Genomic DNA, 19,960 nt, shown 5'->3' with positions numbered 1-19,960 from the left:
TCATAATAATCACAGCTTCCACCAGTGCTATTTCTCTGTAGCACTTAGCACTGCTACCACTCCAGTGCCCACACAGCAGGTGGGAAGGTACATGGGCCCCAGAGGACTTGGGGGACAAAGTGTCACCTACAAAAGAGCTGGATAAAGCAAATGCCCATCGGCACCAGAAAGGAAAATCAGTTATTTTGACTTCTGCAGAAATCCTGGAACATTAAGATCACAGAAGCTATCAACTCTGTGGCATTCTACTTTCAGGCACCCTTATCAATTCATTCAGATTCAATGTACCTACAACACTTGGACTACACCCCAGGGTACAGGGAGGTGCTGTTATTGTGATGGAAGAAGCAGCCAACCAGCCTTCTGCTGACCTCTGGGCTGGCTCTGATCCTGGCCTGATGGTAAGAATTTAGGGAGCCTGTCCCAAGAACTCTACGGAACTAAAAACATCCTGGCTAACAAAAGGAAGTCTTGAATCCGTGAGGGGAAACATGAGTTGGGTTGAGACCACTCCACTCCCTAGCTCACATGCCATGCAGTGCCAAAAAAGGGGGAAAAAAAAAAGATTGTTGCATTTAGCTGAATCCCCCAGACTTTCAAAGTTACAATCAGGTAGGAGAGCCCAGGGTCAAGGGAGTCATTCTAATTCCTAAAAGCCTTTATTATCTCTGTTGCACTGGTCCATGAAAGGATGCTAGAACTGATCAAACCTAGAGTTCCCTATTTAAGATGAGACCTATGGATGTGGTAAGCCCAAATTCACAACTCCAAAGCTTACACATCCTATTCTACCTCTTGACAGGTATTAGTCAATACATATTAATTTATGACTAATTGTGTGTGTTAGGTTACTTCCAGAATTTATGTACTTTAAAAACTACATGATTGGGGTGGGTAGGGAGGGTGGGAGGGAGGCGCAAGATCATGGGGGAAGAGAATGTAGAAGAGTTTTGGATGATTCCTGACTTGTGGTTTGAAGGTTGGAGCGGATAGAAGGAAAAGAAAGAGGAGGTTTTCGTTAGTGTTTATGTACATGTCAGGAGGCGGAAAGTAGGAGTGAAACCATTAATTTTAGTTTGGGGCATGTTGAGTTTGGGACCACAGATGAACACTATGATGTTGTGAGAAATGAAAATAATGAAAGTTTCAGTCCAAGGAGATGAGATTTAAGAGATACTTGAAGTAAAGGCACCTGTAAATTCACAGCATAGACTCTGTGCATGAGGGATAAAGGTGAGGGATAATCACTATTTTTTTGTTGCCCTGAATAGAGGAAAGGTCTTGCTAGATATTTGATTATGTATTTTTCAAGTGGGACTTAAGTTACAACTTTTATTTTATTTATTATTTTTTTTGCGGTACACGGGCCTCTCACTGTTGTGGCCTCTCCCGTCGCCGAGCACAGGCTCCGGACGCGCAGGCTCAGCGGCCATGGCTCATGGGCCTAGCCGCTCTGCGGCATGTGGGATCTTACAGGACCGGGGCACGAACCCGTGTCCCCTGCATCTGCAGGCGGACTCTCAACCACTGCGCCACCAGGGAAGCCCAAGTTACAACTTTTTAATGTGTCTCTTTTTAAGATTAAGTTACTGAACCAAAAGAAGCATGATTTGTAAGCCCTGTAAATACTGTTATAAAGCCCGTAAATACTGTTAATATAAATATTCTCAACATTACAAGACACCAACAGATTAAAGAAACTTATCTTTGTTGTGAGATTAGCACAGGGCATTTTATTTTCCAAAGTGCATGATGGTACAGGATTAATAACCGATCTGCACTCATTACTCTTTAAAAGTAAGCTGGCACAGGCTCCTTCTCTGGGCTTCGGTTCTAAGGGAGATGCAGCAGAGCCTGCGTCGTCGCTTCCTGGCGAGCTTGAGGGGGCCACAGGGCCTTGTCCTACCGCTGTGGTCCGCCGCTGGCTCGCTGGTTCGGGAGCAGGGCACTGCAGCCACCCATCCCGGTCAAGGTGTTTGTTAAACAGAAGCCCCAGAGTACCGGGAGCCTGCAACCCATCGCCTGGAACGGCGGTTCAGGCGTGAACCGTGCTGACTGAGGATGGCAGCCTCCAGGGTGGAGAAGAGCGGCAAGAAGACCGAGAAGAAACTTGCTGCTCGAGAGGAAGCTAAATTGGCAAGCTTCATGGGCGTCATGAATAACATGCGGAAACAGTGATTTAAATCCGACACTCAACTATAGTTGAATCTACAGTCTACCCAGGGATTTATACCCAGGGTCAACTTGAAATCACACTGGGAGGGACTGACTGCAGAACCTTGTTGACAAGCTACATAAATCCAAAGAAAACACTGTGTGATGTGATCCTTATGGTCCAGGAACAAAAGACAGCTGTTCACTCTGTTGTCCTTGCTGCAGCCAGTTATTTTTAAACTTAATGTTCACAACTAACATGCTTGAATCAAAGTCCTTTGAAGTAGAACTCAAAGATGCTGAACCTGACATTATTTTTTTATTTTTATTTTTTTTGCGGTACGCGGGCCTCTCACTGTTGTGGCCTCTCCCGTTGTGGAGCACAGGCTCCGGACGTGCAGGCTCAGCGGCCATGGACTCACGGGCCCAGCCGCTCCACGCGGCATGTGGGATCCTCCCGGAGCGGGGCACGAACCCCTGTCCCCTGCATCAGCAGGCGGACTCTCAACCACTGCGCCACCAGGGAAGCCCTGAACCTGACATTATTAAATAACTTGTGGAATTCGCTTATAGCATTAGAATTTCTGTGAATAGCAACAATGTTCAGTCTTTGTTAGATGGAGCAAACCAGTACCAGATTGAACCTGTGAAGAAATGTGTGTTGATTTTTTCAAAGAACAAGTTGATGCTTCCAATTGTCTTGATATAAATGGGCTAGCAGAGTGTCTAGACTGTCCTAAATTGAATGCAACTGCAGATGACTTTATTCATCAGCATTTTACTGAATTTTATAAAACTGATGAATTTCTACAACTTGATGCCAGGTGAGTTACACATCTCCTCAACCAGGACACTCTAACTGTGAGAGCAGAGGATCAGGTTTACGACGCTACAGTCAGGTGGTTGAAATATGATGAACCTAATCTCCAGCCATTTATGGTTGACATCCTTGCTAAAGTCAGGTTTCCTCTTATATCGAAGAATTTCTTAAGTAAGACAGTAGAAGCTGAACCACTTATTCAAGACAATCCTGAATGCCTTAAAATAGTGATAAGTGGAATGAGGTATCATCTCCTGTCTCCAAAGGATTGAGAAGAACTGGTAGAAGACACAAGGCCCAGAAGAAAGAAACATGACTACCGCATAGCCCTATCTGGAGGTTCCCAACCACAGTCTTGTAGTTATTTTAACCTGAAGTTGAAAAGAGAAGTATATTCTGCACGAGCCTGGAAGTGAGACTGTAACTTTAGAATTCTCTTTTGATGTCTTTGTTCTTATAAATGGCCCATACTTAATGCTCTTTTGTATATTCAACCATAAGTGTTTAGACTTCAAGTGGAAAAATTTAAATAACTGCCAATAAAAACATCCACATTCCATCAATTATTACTTATTCCCTAAAGCTAACACCATTAGAATCCCATTACAATATTTATTAAATGTTTCTATTAGAAGTGCCAGCCTCTCCTTTCTTTTTGCTAAAAACTTCACCTTAAAAATTTTTAACCATTTACTATTACTTATTTTAATATAAGCTGGTTGTCTTTATTATTTCTAATATTAAAACAATCAAGGAAGCTGATTTCATTATAAATTATTATTAGTTACCTTGACTCTCCCAAAGTGAACATTATTTCATTATTCATTCAAGCAGACTGCTTAATAATAAGGACTGTATAGAAGTTGTTTTAACATTCTTGAACTTGGGACTTCCCTGATGGTCCAGTGATTAAGAATCTGCCTTCCAATGCAGGGAACACGGGTTGGATCCCTGGTCTTGGGGAACTAAGCTCCCACATGTGGCGGGGCAACTAAGCCTGTGCACCACAGCGAAAGATCCCTCATGCCACAACTAAGCCTCAACAAAGATCCCGCGTGCCGCAACTAAGACCTGATGCAGCCAAAAATAAAATAAATCAGTATTTAAAAAAAAAATTCTTGGGCCTCCCTGGTGGCGCAGTGGTTGAGAGTCCGCCTGCCGATGCAGGGGATGCGGGTTCGTGCCCCGGTCTGGGAGGATCCCACGTGCCGCGGAGCGGCTGGGCCCGTGAGCCATGGCCGCTGGGCCTGCGCGTCCGGAGCCTGTGCTCCGCAACGGGAGAGGCCACAGCAGTGAGAGGCCCACATACCGCAAAAAGAAAAAAAAAAAAAAAAAAAAAAAAAAAAAAAAAAAAAAAAAAAAAATTCTTGAACTTAACATTTAACATCAGAGATGTTAAAATGGTTTTAACTATCATTATATGGGATCCACTTGTGTGTGTCCGAGTCCAAAATGATTATTTTCATTGAATGGATCTCCTTCAGAGAAGACAATTTAAGCAGTACTACTTAATTGAATTATCTAGAATTAAGCCAATATCCCTATAAACTATTATCTTTAGATATTCCTTGGATATAGCTGGTGAGAGGCGGCAAATATATGTATTAATTGCTGACTGAAAAATGGTAAGACAGAATATCTTAACAGTTTTTCTAGTAGATAAGTAAAGTAGTAGATAAACTAGTAGTAGAGAACTAGGATTAAACCCTTGTTAGAGACGTGCCCTTCTCCTGAAGGTATAATGTAATGGTTAGGAGGCAGACTGCTTAGGTTCAGATTCCAACTGTACCACGTGTTTTCTATGTGACCTTGCTTAAGGCACAACCTTTCTTTATTAATATTAGTAGCAGCTGTATTCCTTGACCTGCTAACATGACTCAAGCATCCTGCACACTGCTTCAAAACGGGTCACCCCACCTAGAGGGGGGGGTGGGAGGGAGGCTAAAGAGGGAGGAGATATGGGGATGTATGTATACGTATAGCTGATTCACTGTTATACAGCAGAAACTAACACACCATTGTAAAGCAATTATACTCCAATAAACATGTTTAAAAAAAACCCAACAAACGGCGTCACCCTCCTGTGCAGTTTCTTACGGCTTGAATCTCAGAACCGAAAGATCCGGTGACCCCGTTAACACTGATGCCTCTTGGAGTTGATGTTAGCTTTTATTCTGAGGTCAGCTGGCTGAGGAAATGGACAAACAGCTGAACATATCCATATCACATGGTTGTTCCTGACGGAAAGTCCCACCCCTCTGCCCACTTCCGCCGCCCAGCGCCTGGGACTTACCCGCGCGAGTACCGGGTCCCTCGCTGCGGGGGACGCGCCTTCCCGCCTGCCGCGCAGGGCCCGGAGCTTGCGCAGTGCCGCGGTGCAGCTCCTCAGCATGGCTCCGAGCGTGCGCGGGACTCCGGCCGCCGGAAGCGCGGCGGCTGGCTCGCGGCCGCGGCAGAGACCAACTCACCCAACCAGCCACCCAACGGCCCGCCCTTCCTCTTTAACTTGGGGGAGCGGTGGGCGGGGCGTGAAGGCAGCGCGGGCGTCGGTCTTTTCGTCCGGTAAAATGCTAGGCCCTCCTCGGGCGCCGGAGCCGCTTCCGGAGCAAATGTCAAGCCTCGAGAGGGCGGCTGGAGAGGCGCGCGCGGCGCCGGCGGCTCGGCGGCCTGGCGGCCTGGGGAGGACGAGGGGGCCTGGGAGGGCGGGTCCGCGGCTACAGCTCACGGCCCTCAGCCCCTCAGCCCAGGCGGCCACGCGCTACTAATGAGGATTCGCTGGCTTTTTTCCCGTCTCGCGCCGGCCGACCGAATTCTGTGTTCTCTGTTCCCTAGTAGTTCTACCTCCCGCAGAAGACTTAAGCTGTCAGGTGGGTAGGAGCGCCCACAGCGGATTGTAGGAATATAATATTTTCTTGGAGGCCATGGACAAATCCATGGTTGGGATTGATCTGTAGAGAGACTTCTGGGTGCAGAGGACATACGCTTACAAAGCTACGTTCTCTACCTCTTGCGCCGCCCCTCCACACACACCCTTAAGGCTCCGGGCAGAGCTAAAAGTCCTCGAGTCTGGCTTTTTCAACTACAAGTCGTAGCAACACCTGACGGATGTATTCATCTCTTAGCTTTGCAGACATATCTGAGCTCCAAGTCCCACTCCACCACCTAACACCTTGTACGCTCTTTAATTGTACCTGGGCTCTTGTTTCTTCATTGTTGTATTAAAAAGAATATATCAAGTTTTACTTGTTGCCAGGACCTTCTCTTTCAGTAGGAGTCACCGAAGTCAGAAGTTACTTGAAGTTATCTTGTATTCACCTCAGAAAGAAAGTACCCCCAGGCCAGTGGTGTGTTGAAGGTGACTTGAACAGTCTCGTTAAAATTGTAAGTATTCGGCTAGCCAATCCTTAAACGCTGTCATTATTAAAATTTAAATTATATAAACTTAGAATTAAGTAATATTAAAAAAATGAAGGTATTGTAATGACACTCCCCAGTCAGTCCCCAGCAAGTGTCCTTCTGACCGGTATTTTGGAGCCAGTAAGGAGACCGAGTTTGGTTCGGACGCAAAGGAAGTCAAAGAATGAAGAGGTGGGAGTTCAAGCTCTCGAGTACGTGCTCTTCCCCAAAGGCGTTTGGCTGGGGTTGCTTTATAGGGCTCTTGTCAGCAGGGAGGGGGCAGGTCTGCGCAGGCACCCCCACACACACACGTTTGCTGCTCAAGGCTTCAGAAAGCAGTGTGTGGGAGGTGTGGGTGCAGTACATCTGCACTGGGCCTGCTCCAGCCATCTTGGATTGCAGGGGCCTGTGCAGCACTTCTGGACAGGGGCCCAGAGCTGAGGTGCCAGGCCCAGGCTTTTCACACTAGGAACTCTGGTCTGAAGGGCCTGGTGTAAGATCTCTGCATGCAACACCCCGTGAGCAAGTGAAACTAGACTAAGCACAAAGAAAAAGAAAAAGGTTAAACTCTGTCTTATTACCCAGATTCTATTTTTATTTCCCAGGAATTGTTAATGGGCTTGGCCGGTGACAGTATTAGATACTAAAAACTGTAACTACCTAATTATTTTTACTACATTTTACTATTGTATGTGCTCTTGAGGTTATTTATCTTTATCTCATTTGTATGGGGGGAATACTAGGCACACATCTTCCCAACATCGCATTTAGTCACATCACAGTGGTAGCTTAAAATTGACTGACTGGGAGTATTCACTTAGATACTGCAAATGAGGGCCTTCCTTTCTTACCTTATTAAATATTTACCAGTATACCACAGTCTTAGTCCATCCCGAGGTGAAGTTTTAAGGCTCTTAATGGTTACAAGAATAACGGGTTACTAGAATTGCTTACCCCCAGCACATCATTGCACAGTATTTTCCCACCAACACAGCTGTGTAACTATTCACATAGTAAAGGTGGGACTGGAGGGATTATTATCAGGAGAGATTTATCAGAGATAAATAAACTTGGCTTTGGGCTTGGGTCTAAGTTCAGAGAGTCCCCTTCTACTTTTTTTTTTGTGAGCAATTAGTATCAGATATTTTCCTTGATTACATGAACTTCTCCATCAGTTTGTCAGTAGGAAAGAATGCCCAGTGTATTTTAAACCCACCATATTAACTGGGAGTAAAGGTATAGCATTCTGAGATAGAGGGAATTTGAGAGTTAAGGTGTGTAAAAGCGACTCAAACTGAAGATGATTCGGCATAAGGGGTGGCTGTTGATATTCTGTAATTTTAGGAGGCTGTCTCATGGCCCCCCTTCCCCCAACACATGTACCGTACCCTCTATCTCTAAGAGAAGTTGTCTCCTTTTCAATATAGTATTCCAGTTTCCTGAGGGCGTGGACGGTGCCAAGTTGTCTTGTTAATTGTAGTACTTCTTTTAATAGCTCACACACATTGCTTCAATACTTCTTTAGTAGCAAGAGCCCGAAGTATTTTTTGTGTTTATTTGTCTTTCCATGTGGTGCATGCAGATAGAATCACATTATAAAACAAACCCATAAATCAAGATGACTTCTGTTAGTGAATAAGAAGATAGGTTATACAGATAACTTAAAATTGTATATATGTACAAATTACAATGTAGTTAGAGTCCATCAAAACCCATAAATAGACTCCAGCCCTGCTAAGATTGTAAATGTACCAACAGCTCTTCTAGGTCAATTACACTCAGTATAACTTTCAAATTTGTCAGGTAGTGGCAGTGCATTTGGATCAGTCACCCACACTCTGACCTGGCTTCCTCACCAGGTATTTATCTGATGTATTCATGTTGACAACACATGAAATGTCTGGCCGAGTTTGGAGGGAGATGGGGCGGATGACAGTCTAGGAATAGGATTGGTAGTCTTGGAAATGGAAGTTTTTCTTGGATGTTTGTGTGGCTCACGCAAAGAATAAATTTTCATCCTTGTTTTTGATAAAACTATGCTTTAATGAAATAAGCCCACTGTGTGAAACTTGTGTTTTCACCATTCTCCTTTAATACTGTAAACAGCTTTATAGAGGTTTAATGGGGACATATAATAAACTGCATGTATTTAAAGTGTACAAGTTGGTAAATTTTGCTACATGTAGACACCTATGAAAACATCACTACAATCAAGATAATGAGCCTGTCACCCACAAGTTTCCTCATGCCTCCTACCCTCAAGGCAAACACTGATCTGCTTTCTTTCTTTTTTTAAAAATAAATTTATTTATTTTATTTTATTTGTTTTTGGCTGCGTTGGGTCTTCGTTGCTGTGCGCGGGCTTTCTCTAGTTGCCGTGAGCGGGGGCTACTCTTGTGGTGCGCAGGCTTTCATTGCGGTGGCTTCTCTTGTTGCAGACCGCGGACTCTAGGCGGGCGGGCTTCAGCAGTTGTGGCATGCGGTCTCCGTAGTTGTGGCTTGCGGGCTCTAGAGCACAGGCTCAGTAGTTGTGGTGCACGGGCTTAGTTGCTTTGAGGCATGTGGGATCTTCCCAGACCAGGGCTCAAACCCGTGTCCCCTACATTGGCAGGCAGATTCTTAACCACTGTGCCACCAGAGAAGTCCCTGGTCTGCTTTCTGTCACTTATAGTTTACAATTTCTCACGTTTTAAATAGAATACTCTTTTTCAACATCTTTATTGGAGTATGATTGCTTTACAATGTTGTGTTAGTTTCTGCTTTATAACAAAGTGAATCAGCTATAAATATACATATATCCCCATATCCCCTCCCTCTTGCATTTCCCTCCCACCCTCCCTATCCCACCCCTCTAGGTGGTCACAAAGCACCGAGCTGATCTCCCTGTGCTATGCGGCTGCTTCCCACTAGCTATCTATTTTACATTTGGTAGTGTATGTATGTCCATGCCACTCTCTTACTTCGTCCCAGCTTACCCTTCCCCCTCTCTGTGTCCTCAAGTCCATTCTCTACGTCTGCGTCTTTATTCCTGTCCTGCTCCTATGTTCTTCAGAACCATATATATTTTTTTTAGATTCCATATATATGTGTTAGCATACGGTATTTGTTTTTCTCTTTCTGACTTAACTGCACTCTGTATGACAGACTCTAAGTCCATCCACCTCACTACAAATAACTCGATTTCATTTGTTTTTATGGCTGAGTAATATTCCATTGTATATATGTGCTACATCTTCTTTATCCATTCATCTGTCGATGGACACTTAGGTTGCTTCCATGTCCTGGCTATTGTAAATAGTACTGCAGTGAACATTGTGGTACATGACTCTTTTTTTTTTTTTTGCGGTACTCGGGCCTCTCACTTTGTGGCCTCTCCCATTGTGGAGCACAGGCTCCAGACGCGCAGGCCCAGTGGCCATGGCTCGCGGGCCCAGCTGCTCCACGGCATGTGGGATCTTCCCAGACCGGGTCACGAACCCGTGTCCCCTGCATCAGCAGGCGGACTCTCAACCACTGCACCACCAGGGAAGCCCCATGACTCTTTTTGAGTTATGGTTTTCTCAGGCTGTGCGCCCAGTAGCGGGATTGCTGGGTCGTATGGTAGTTCTATTTTTAGTTTTTTAAGGAACGTCCGTATTGTTCTCCATAGTGGCTGTATCAATTTACATTCCCACCAACAGTGCAAGAGGGTTCCCTTTTCTCCACACCCTCTCCAGCATTTCTTGTTTGTAGGTTTTTAAAATTTATTTATTTATTTATTTTTGACTGCATTAGGTCTTCGTTCCCACACATGGGCTTTCTTTAGTTGCGTCGAGCAGGGGCTACTCTTCGTTGTGGTGCGCGGGCTTCTCATTGTGGTGACTTCTCTTGTTGCAGAGCACAGGTTCTAGGCACGTGGGCTTCAGTAGTTGCAGCATGTGGGCTCAGTAGTTGTGGCTCGCGGGCTTAGTTGCTCCGTGGCATGTGGGATCTTCCTGGACCAGGGCTCAAACCCGTGTTCCCTGCATTGACATGCAGATTCCTAACCACTGCGCCACCAGGGAAGCCCTCCATATGAATTTTAAAATAAGTTTGTCAGTACCTACAAAAAACGTGTTGGGGTTTTGAATTGACATCTTAGCATATTGAGTGTTCTCATAAGCAAGTTATACTCATCAACAAAACTTCTCATGAGCAGGTTGTGTATCTCCATTTATTTAAATCTTTTGTGATTTCCCTCAGCTATAATTTGTAATACAGGTCTTGTACATCTTTTGTAATATTTATCTTTAGGTATTTCATATGTATTGATGCTATGGTAAATAACATTTAAAATTTCAATCCCTGATTGTTTATTGCTCATATATGGAAATACAATTACTTTTTAATATATTGATCTTATATCTGTAAACTTGCTAAACTCATTTAGGTCTAGAAAGTTTTGTTTTTTTAAATTTTTTTATATAAATTTATTTTCCTTTTGGCTGCGCTGGGTCTTTGTTGCTGTGTGGGGGCTTTTCTTTGGTTGCGGTGAGCGGAGGCTACTCTTCTTTTTGGTGCACGGGCTTCTTGTTGCAGAGCATGGGCTCTAGGCACGCAGATAGTTCTAGTAACTTTTGATTAGATTTCTTAGATTTTCTACATAGACAAACATTTTATCTGCAACTTTTTAATAGATTCCTTAGATTTTCTACATAGATGATCATGTTATCTGAGTTTTACTTCTTCCTTTACTCTCTGGACACCTTTTTTTTGGCCTATTGCACTGGCTAGAACCTCACGTACAGTGATGAATAGTAGTGATGAAAGCAGATATGCTTGCCTTGTTGCTGATCTCAGGGGGAAAGTATTCAGTCTTTCACCATTAAGTATGATGTTAGTTGTACGTTTGTTGTATTGATAGATGCTTATTAACACATGGAGAAATCCTTCCTATTCCTCATTTGCTGAGAGTTTTTATTAGGAGTGGACGTTGGATTTAATCAAATGCTTTTTCTGCATCTATTAAGATGATCATGTCGTTTTTCTTTTTAAATTTGTTTAATATTGTGAATTACTCTGATTGACTTCAAATGTAAAACTAACCTTGCTTTCCCCAGATAAGCCACATGAGGGATAAGCCACATGAGGGATATTAGTCTGTACTTTTCTTTCCTTGTAATATCTTTTTCTGGTTGTGATATTAAAGTAATGGTGGCCTTATAGAGTGAGTTGGGAAGTATTATCCTCTTTAATTTTCTGGAAGAGTTTGTGTAGAATTGGCATTTTTTTCATAAATGTTTGATATAATTCACTAGTAAAGCCACCTGGGCATGGAGTTTACTTTGTGGGAAGGCTTTTAACCATGCATTCATTTTCTTTGATAGTGCAGGGCTATTCCTACTGTAAGAACCTTGCAGTAGTGTAATCTCTTCTGGCCTTTATGCTCTTTTTGTCATGCATTTTACATTTGTAAATGTTAAAACCCTCACAGTACATTGCTATTATTTTTGTTTATGCAGTCATTTGTCTTTTAAAGAATTTTAAATAATAAGAAAAAAATCTTATTCATTTAACCATGTAGTTTTAATTTCCAGTGCTCTTCATTCATTTGTGGACATCCAGATTTCCATCTGGTATCATTTTCTTCTGCTTGAGAACTTCCTTTATTTCTTGTATTGTGTGTCTGTGTGTGTGGTATGGGGTTCTTCTAGTGGGTAGTGTGGTAATGAGTTCTTCCACCTTTCATGTGTTTGAAGATATCTTTATTTTGCTGTCACTTTTGAAAGATTTTTGTTGAGTATAGAATTCTATGTTGACAGTTTTTTTTCCTTTCAGTATTTTAAAGATACTGCTCTACTATATTCTTGCTTGCATTCTTTCTTTTTTAAAAAATTAACTAATTTATTATTTTTATTTTTGGCTGTGTTGGGTCTTTGTTGCTGCGCGCAGGCTTTCTCTAGTTGTAGCGAGTGGGGTCTACTCTTCGTTGCGGTGTGCAGGCTTCTCATTGGGTGGCTTCTCTTGTTGCAGAGCACGGGCTCTAGGTGCATGGGCTTCAGTAGTTGTGGCGCTCGGGCTCAGTATTTGTGGCTCACAGGCTCTAGAGCGCAGGCTCAGTGGTTGTGGCTTATGGGCTTAGTTGCTCCGCGGCATGTGGGATCTTCCTGGACCAGGGCTCGAGCCTGTGTCCCCTGCATTGGTAGGCGGATTCTTAACCACTGCGCCACCAGGGAAGCCCTCGCTTGCATTATTTCTGATGAGAGATCTGATGTCATCTTTATTTTTGTCTATACGTGAGATGTCTTTTTTCTCTGGATGCTTTTAAGAGTTTCTCTTTATCACTGTTTTTTTTTTAAACAATTTGGTTATGATGTGCCTTGATGTTTGTTTGTTTTTTTCATATTTCTTGTGTTTGGGGCTCATTGGGATTCTTGGATCTGTGGATTAATAGTTTTCATCAAATTTGGGAAATTTTTGGCTGTTATTTCTTCAACTTTATTTTCAGTTCTCTCCTCTCTACCCTTTCTTTTAGGGACTCCAAATACTTGTATGTTAGGCCACATAACATTGTCTCACAGCTCACTGTTGCTCTTTTCTTTCTTTTCAAGTTTCATTAAAAAGATTCTCTTTTCTGTGTTTCATTTTGGATAGTTTATATTGCTATACCTTCAAGTTAACGAATCTTTTCTTAAATATGTAATCTGCTGTTAAATCCCATCCAGTGTATTTTCCACCCAAGACATTGTACTTTTATCTCTAAAAGTTTGAGTTGGGTCTTTTTTTGTATCTGCCATATCTCTACTTAACCTGTTGAACTTATAGAATACAGGTATAATAACTGTTTTAATGTCATTTTATGCCATTTCTAATGTCTGTGTCAATTCTGGGTTGGTTTCGACTGGCTGATTTTTCTCCTCAATATGGGTTGTATTTTCCTGCATCTCTGCAAGCCCGGTGATCTTTATTTAGATGAGGAAGAACTGAATGCCAGACACTGTGAATTTTACCCTGTCAGGTGCCAGATAGTTTTGTATTCCTGTAAATCTTGAGCTTTGCTCTGGGATGCAGTTAATTTACTGGGAAACAGTATGATCCTTTTGAGTCTTGCTTTTAAGATTTGTTAGGAAGGACCAGAGCAGCGCTGAGTCTGCGGCAAGGTTTCTCAACCTCAGCACTGTTGACATTTTGGACCAGATAATACTTTGTTGTCCTGTCCACTGCAAGATGTTTAGTAGCATCCTTGGCCTCCCCACTGGATGCTAGTAGCACCTTGCCTCTAGTCCTGACAAATCAAAAATGTCTCCAGATGTTACAGACATTGTCCCCTGGTTGGGGGCAGGGGAAGCAAAATTACCCCTGGCTGAGAACCATTAGTCAAGGGTTAATGATTTCCCACTACTGAAGAAAGACCTTTTTGATACTCTATCCAATGCCCTATGAAACATGATGTTTTCCAGTCTAAGCTGTTGGGAACAGGCTCTCTTCCTGGCCCTCTGTGAGTGCTGGGCACTGTTTACTCTCATTCTTTCAATAGTTCTCTCCTCAGCATCTGTGGGATAGTTTCCTCACACAAAGGCACCAATCAATACTCTGAATACACTCTGCAGATCTCCAGAGTTCTTTCTCTGTACAGGTCTGTCCTCTCTAGCACTCTGTCCCCCAAACACTAGCCACCTTGGGTTCCCCATACTCTCAGCTGTACTTCCTCAACTCAGGAGTCCCAACAGGTTCACCTGAGTTCTCCTCCCCTGTGTGGCAGCCTGGAAACCCTCTTAAGTTAAATCGTAGGGCTCTCTCCTCATTTGTTTCCAGTCTGTCAGGGATCACTGTCCTTCACTGGCTGATGTCCAGTATCTTGAAAATTGTTGTTTCATATATTTTGGGTGGTGGTGGTGTTTTTTGTGAGGAGTGGGGTAGGGTCATTGTTATTTAAGGTGAGAGGGTAAATCCAGTCCTTGTTGCTGCATCTTGGACTACAAGTCGGTCCTTTAATTTTTAACCTTAGACTGGGTGCCTTATTTCCTGGTAAACTTCCCCCCCCACCCCTGGTAAACGTTTACATTACTTTTTTAAAAACTGCAAACTTAGACCTCTTTATAAAACAGAAGTCAGAATGAACATGAACATATAAGCTATAGTGGACCTTAGGTATTCTTGAGAGTTGTTTCAAGACCTTCACAAATCTCCAAAATTTCCAGTATTACCATTGAGGGGGAGCAGAATATGTGACCCCAAAACATACCACTTTGGCATGTGGATTTTAAGTTGATGACAAACAAGGCCCAACAGACTTTGGAAGAGCTGTTTACCTTCCCCTTAACTGCCTAAAAGAATTTAGATTGACAGCAGGAAAAGAGCTAATACCAAAGATAACTTTTTATCAGAGAGACTTAGCTATGTGGTATGGCAAACATCTGTTTATCAAACATTTGCTCACCAAACATTTGCTCTTCTCATTCTCCTGTGAATTGCCTTCCTCCCGTTTGAAGCCCCAGACCCTTACCCCTTCTTAGCTGAGGGTGGCATATAAACCTCAATTGCCTGAGTCTCTTTGGGGCTCCAATATGCATGAAGTTTGTTTTTCTTCTGTTAATCTGCTTTATGTCAATTTAATTATTAGACCAGCCAGAAAGGAAGAAGGGAAAAGTTTTCCACCCCTACACCGTAATATACCATCTCCTCTAAAAGTTAATAAAATAGGGAACCAGTGGTGATCCAGTGGTTAGAACTTAGCACTCTCACTGCTGGGGGCCCCAGGTTCAATCCCTGGTCGGGGAACTAAGATCCTGCAAGCCACAGGGCTCGGCCAAAAAAAAAAAAAAAATTAATGAGGTATAATGGAAAAAATTTAAGAGGTACCTTAATGAACCATGAACATAGATGAATTTTTAAAATTAAACATACATGAATTGTGAGTTAATCTCAAATTTATATTTCCTGGTTATAAATCTAGGAATCATCCTTGACCTCTCCTTGTTTCACATTCCTATACCCCATTCAGTTAGCGGACACTTGAGTTAACCCTGTAAGCCAGCGGTCTTCACATTTTTGTTTTTTGCTAGAATAACCTGAAAATAGTTTTGAAAAATTATGTATTCTCATACATCTTAAAATTGATATTTAAATTTTTTCTCATAAACTTAGTTATAAGGTTTATAATTTTTGTGTATTGTATAATGAATATGTACTTTAAATATATTTTTGTCAAAATCTTATGGCTGCATATTTAGCTCATTTAAGTTTTGGAAAATGTTTGCCATATGAACTAATTGGCAAAATCAATCTTCACTGGAAAATCAGTCAGTGAAATCAATCTTTCTATTAGAAAAAGTCTGTAATTTTTCAATTCAAATAATGGTGTTAATATGTATCCCTCTGATAACCATTTCACTTTTGAATTTTAAATTAAATTCAGAACCTTGCATTTATACGTAGCCTGGATGACAATAAGATGCTGCCTCGTTTAATATTTCTTGCTGAATTTCTCTCTGATTTGTTATCACAGGACTCTTCCTCAGGGAGGACTTATTCTTGACTTCTTATCCCCAGGACAGTGCACCAAAGTGAGATGCTGGGTAGGTGAGGGTACATAGTGGGTGAAGGGTGACTGTGAAAGGGGAAGTTGGAAAGCAGACTGCAGGCTAATTTTCAGACAGATACAATTCATTTGCATCATTACTATTTTGGTGTAGTATCTAGAGTTGTTGTGTGGTTTCTTAAAATGATTTTCATCACTTAGGGGAAAGGGAGATTTCTACCTTGGGTGACCAGGTAGAAGGTGTTATCATTTCCCAACTATCATGTGCTCTAGCCATACAGGTCCCCTTTCAGCTCTGGGAACATCCCAAGCTCTTTCCTGCCCCAGGGCCTTCTTGTATGTTCTTCAGCTGGCAGTGCTCTTTTACTCCATTCTCTACATAGCCAACTCCAACTAATCCTTTGCTGTCAGCATAATTGTCACTTTCTTAGTGAGGCCTTCCTTGGCTAGAGGGTTTACTGTGTGTCAGACACTACACTAAGTGCTTTACATACAATATTTAATCTGAATTAGGTCCTCATTAAATTCTCCCATAATGGCTGGAAATTTTCCTTTAAAGCACTTATTATAGTTTGTAGTTAAATATATATTTCTCTGCCTCCCTCAGGAGACTATAAACTTTCTCTGTGTCCCTTTGGCTCACCCCTGCATCCCTAGTGTCTAGTACAGTAACTGACTGATCATGGGCACTCAGAAAATAGTTGTTGAATGAACAAATGAATGGGAAACATTTGGAAAGAGGGCTGGGGCTTTTTATTTTTCTCTCTGAACCCTCTCTCTTTAGGTTATCTCATCAATTCTCAATTTAAACACCGTCCATATGCTGATGCTCCCAACTTTTTATCTCCAGTTCAAAGTTCTCTTTACTTAATCATCTGGATAATTGTGTGAAAAAACCATTATTATCCCTGTTTTACAGATAAAACCCCTGGAGAAAATTACATGTTCCAGTGCCATCATCAAATGTAGGGTTTCATGGATGTTATAATGCATCCCTAAGAAGGTTCTACTATATCGTTCTCATTACAGAGTGCTGAATCCGTCTTTTTCAACATTACTTTCATTGAATTCAGAGTTAAAGACTCCTGTAAGATTTGTTATGTAAAGACACCTGGATTGGTTGATCCAAGCTGTTAGATAAAGATTCTGGTAATGAGTGGGGTCTGTTGTACTGGATAAACAGAATTCTGTAAAGAATGCTTCTTAACAAAGCTTATTTTCTCCTTGGTATATGTCATGAGTAATAAAAAGCACCATTTATAAATACTTACAAATGCCCAATACAAATTTTAAGGCACCAACATGTACATAAAGAAACAAATCCACTTCTGTAGTTGTGGCATTACTATAGGCCATACTTCCTTTACTTTTGTATAAAACCATTTAGGATTAGACACTAACCCAAATGCCTTAAGAGTCTTGGAAAGGAAAGCTACAGTAGATTAACAGTAACACGGTCCCTGTATGAGTTACTGAATCCCTGAGCAGGTGAAGTCTGAGTTAAGTCTTGAGGGGCAGATAGGAGTTGGCCCAGAAATGAGGTAGGAGAGGACAGGACATTGCAGGTGCAGGGTGTCCAGGCGTCATCCTCCATGCCAGAGGACAGCATGGGGGTCACTCAAATTCAGGGAACTACCAACAGTTTCTGTGAGGTTTGGGCATTGTTAGGACAGGGGTGTAGGGAGAGATGAGGCTGGAAAAGCAGGTGAGGCCTTCAAGATCCTGAAGGATCATTACCACCCATACTAACATGCTGGGGTTTACTCTGGGCAGCGGGAGCCCAGGAGGACTGTTATGTCCTCTGAGGGTCATTATCTGATCGATATTTCAGAAAGATCATGATGGAGACTATTAAAATTGTATTGGAATCAGGAATACACTTTAGACTCATGGGGGGTGGGTGGGAGTGAAGGGATTTGGTAATGGATGAGACCTGGGGCATGGAGAGAGGAGGAGTCAGGGTGTCACTCGGTTTCTGAGCTTGGATGGGGGATGGTGGAAGGTACTCTTTAAAGTGGGAAAAGAAGTGTTTGGGGGCAGAGGGAAGAAAGGTGAGCTCTGTTTTAGAGATACCTGTGGAGATGTCCAGTGTGCAAATAGAAAAGTCAGGAATTTGAGAGAGAGACCTGAAAATGTCTTTTGATTTAATGACATAGAACATATTAGCGACCTTAACAAATGCTGCTTATGTGAAGTGAGGCTGGAGGCCAGACTGGAGATTGCAGAGGGATGAGTGGCATATGGACAAATTCATACAAACAGGAATAGAATGACTGAGGAGGGGAGAGGGCAGCAGCCAGGGGTGAAGAAAGGATTGTTTGTTTTTTGAAATAAGGATCTTTCTTTGTTTTTTTTTTATTAAATACAGAGAAAATATCAATTGTACATGCTGAGAAAATTTAACAGCACAGAAGTTATAAAAATAAAAGTAAAAACTTGTCAGCCTGCTTTTTGACCAGACTCTTCAGCTGTGGGCCCGGCATCTACCATTAAGCTCTCTCCACTTCTGGCCCATTTTTGTTTAAACCTGTTCAAGCCTCCTTCACCCAAAACAACAATCAATAATTATAGTAGAAACCCTCACTCCTATACTACTAACCCATTTCTATCCCTTCTCTTTCTACCACGGCCAAAGTTCTCAAGAAAAAAAAACAACACATTTTTCAACTCTTTATGTTCAGGCCCCAGGTACTGTTTGAATTGTCATCCACAACTACTAAATTTAGTAGATATTTGTCAAGCCTTGTCATATTTAATCTCTTCACAGCATTTAATAGTATTGATTACTTTCCCTTAAACTTCCTTTTCTCTTGGTTTCCTCAACATCAACTCATCCAAGTTTAATTCCTATGTCTCTGGAAATTTGCTTCTTTGTGGAATCATTTACTTTCTTATTAAATTTTGTGACATCTGTCCTCTGCCCTCTTTTCTTTTCATGTGGCATGATCTGGCGACCTTAATTATTCTTTAACTACATTGTGGAACAAAATTTGGGTTCAAATCAGACTCTGTCCCTTCCTGACTGAATGTTTGGTTTTTTCAAACAATGACCAATTCTCCAATTTTCTGATACCAACTGGGTGTTGTATAATTTAATTCAATTATGACTCCAACTATCTGGAGTCAGTACAGACCCTGGATTCAGGGCTCCATCTCACAAGACTGTTCCCACTTCAGATGCCCGCTGCAAATGGGGTGCCCAGGTTACCGCCACTTCTGCCTGGCTGACTATAAATTCAGGGATTCTCATCCCTCTCCCTGTACCCTCCACTCCAATTCAATAATTCACAGAACTCAAGAAAGCATATGGTTTCCATAACAATTTTATTATAAAGAATATATAACTCAGGGACAGCCAAATGCAAGTTCTAGGGTAGAGGTGAGAGGGTGGAGGGGCATTGGTGCAGGGCTTCCATGCCCTGTCAGCATACTACCCTCCCAGCACATCAAGTTCACCAACTTGGACTCTCCCCCAAACCTTGTCAGAGTTTTTATTGAGGTTTCATTATGTAGGCACAATTGATTAAATCATTGGTCACTGGTGATTGAATTCAATCTCCAATACCTCTCCCCTCCCTGGAGGTCAGGGTGTGGACTGAAAGTTCCAAGCCTCTAATCACATGGTTGGTTCCCCAATCCTGAAGATAATCTAGGGCTCTGCCCTGAGTAACTTCATTAGTATAAATTCAGGTATGGTTGAAAAGGGCTTATTATGAATAATAGAAGACACTCTGTCACTCAGGAAATTCCCTTTATGTCTGGGGTATTAGACTCTCTTAGTTCTTTTTCCATCTCTGGCTGTTCCCTCTGTCTCCTTTGAAAGTTCATCCTCTTTCATTAAACCCTTAAATGTTGGCAGGCTTTAAGATGTGCTTGATTCATTCATTCATTCATTCATTGAGTTTATTCAATAAAGTGTTTATTGAACATCTACTGTATATCAAGTTCTCAGTGCTAGGGATAGAACAGTCAACAAAATATACAAATATTTTTTAAAAAGTCATTTATGGGGGCTTCCCTGGTGGCGCAGTGGTTAAGAATCTGCCTACCAATACAGGGGACATGGGTTCGAGCCTTGGTCCGGGAGGATG

General features: G+C 42.2%; 1 protein-coding gene, 1 long non-coding RNA gene and 1 pseudogene across 6 annotated transcripts in view; 2 read left to right on the top strand and 1 right to left on the bottom strand.

The window, feature by feature from the left end:
• Positions 1 to 5,463, bottom strand: part of THEM4 (thioesterase superfamily member 4) — a 46,587-nt gene extending 41,124 nt beyond the window's left edge. Inside the window, exon 1 of one of the 2 annotated variants that reach the window (XM_081222308.1) lies at positions 5,268 to 5,463. In XM_081222308.1, the coding sequence (XP_081078434.1) occupies positions 5,268 to 5,366 (99 nt within the window). In that variant the 5' untranslated portion in view covers positions 5,367 to 5,463. The remainder of the gene's footprint in view (positions 1 to 5,267) is intronic. The other variant, XM_081222309.1, reaches the window with a different exon arrangement.
• On the top strand, positions 2,062 to 3,390 carry LOC308612503 (kelch-like protein 7; annotated as a pseudogene). Its single transcript has 3 exons — positions 2,062 to 2,174; positions 2,276 to 2,493; positions 2,707 to 3,390. The product of its transcript is annotated as a kelch-like protein 7 (transcript).
• Positions 5,464 to 5,496: 33 nt separating the features above from the next.
• On the top strand, positions 5,497 to 18,311 carry LOC308608948. 3 transcript variants are annotated; one of them, XR_014014250.1, is made up of 4 exons: positions 5,497 to 5,841; positions 6,243 to 6,355; positions 15,837 to 15,906; positions 16,789 to 18,311. It is a non-coding gene; the product is annotated as an uncharacterized lncRNA (long non-coding RNA). The 3 variants fall into 3 exon arrangements; XR_014014251.1 differs by having other exon boundaries at positions 5,505 to 5,841; positions 6,246 to 6,355; XR_014014252.1 differs by having other exon boundaries at positions 5,760 to 5,841; positions 6,228 to 6,355.
• Positions 18,312 to 19,960: the final 1,649 nt, after the last annotated feature.

The sequence above is a fragment of the Mesoplodon bidens genome (genome assembly GCF_964165515.1).
Source record: "Mesoplodon bidens genome assembly, chromosome: 2".
Classification (NCBI taxonomy): Eukaryota; Metazoa; Chordata; class Mammalia; order Artiodactyla; family Ziphiidae; genus Mesoplodon; species Mesoplodon bidens.
Note: the sequence above shows the minus strand (reverse complement) of the source record. Positions and strands in the feature narration are given on the sequence as shown.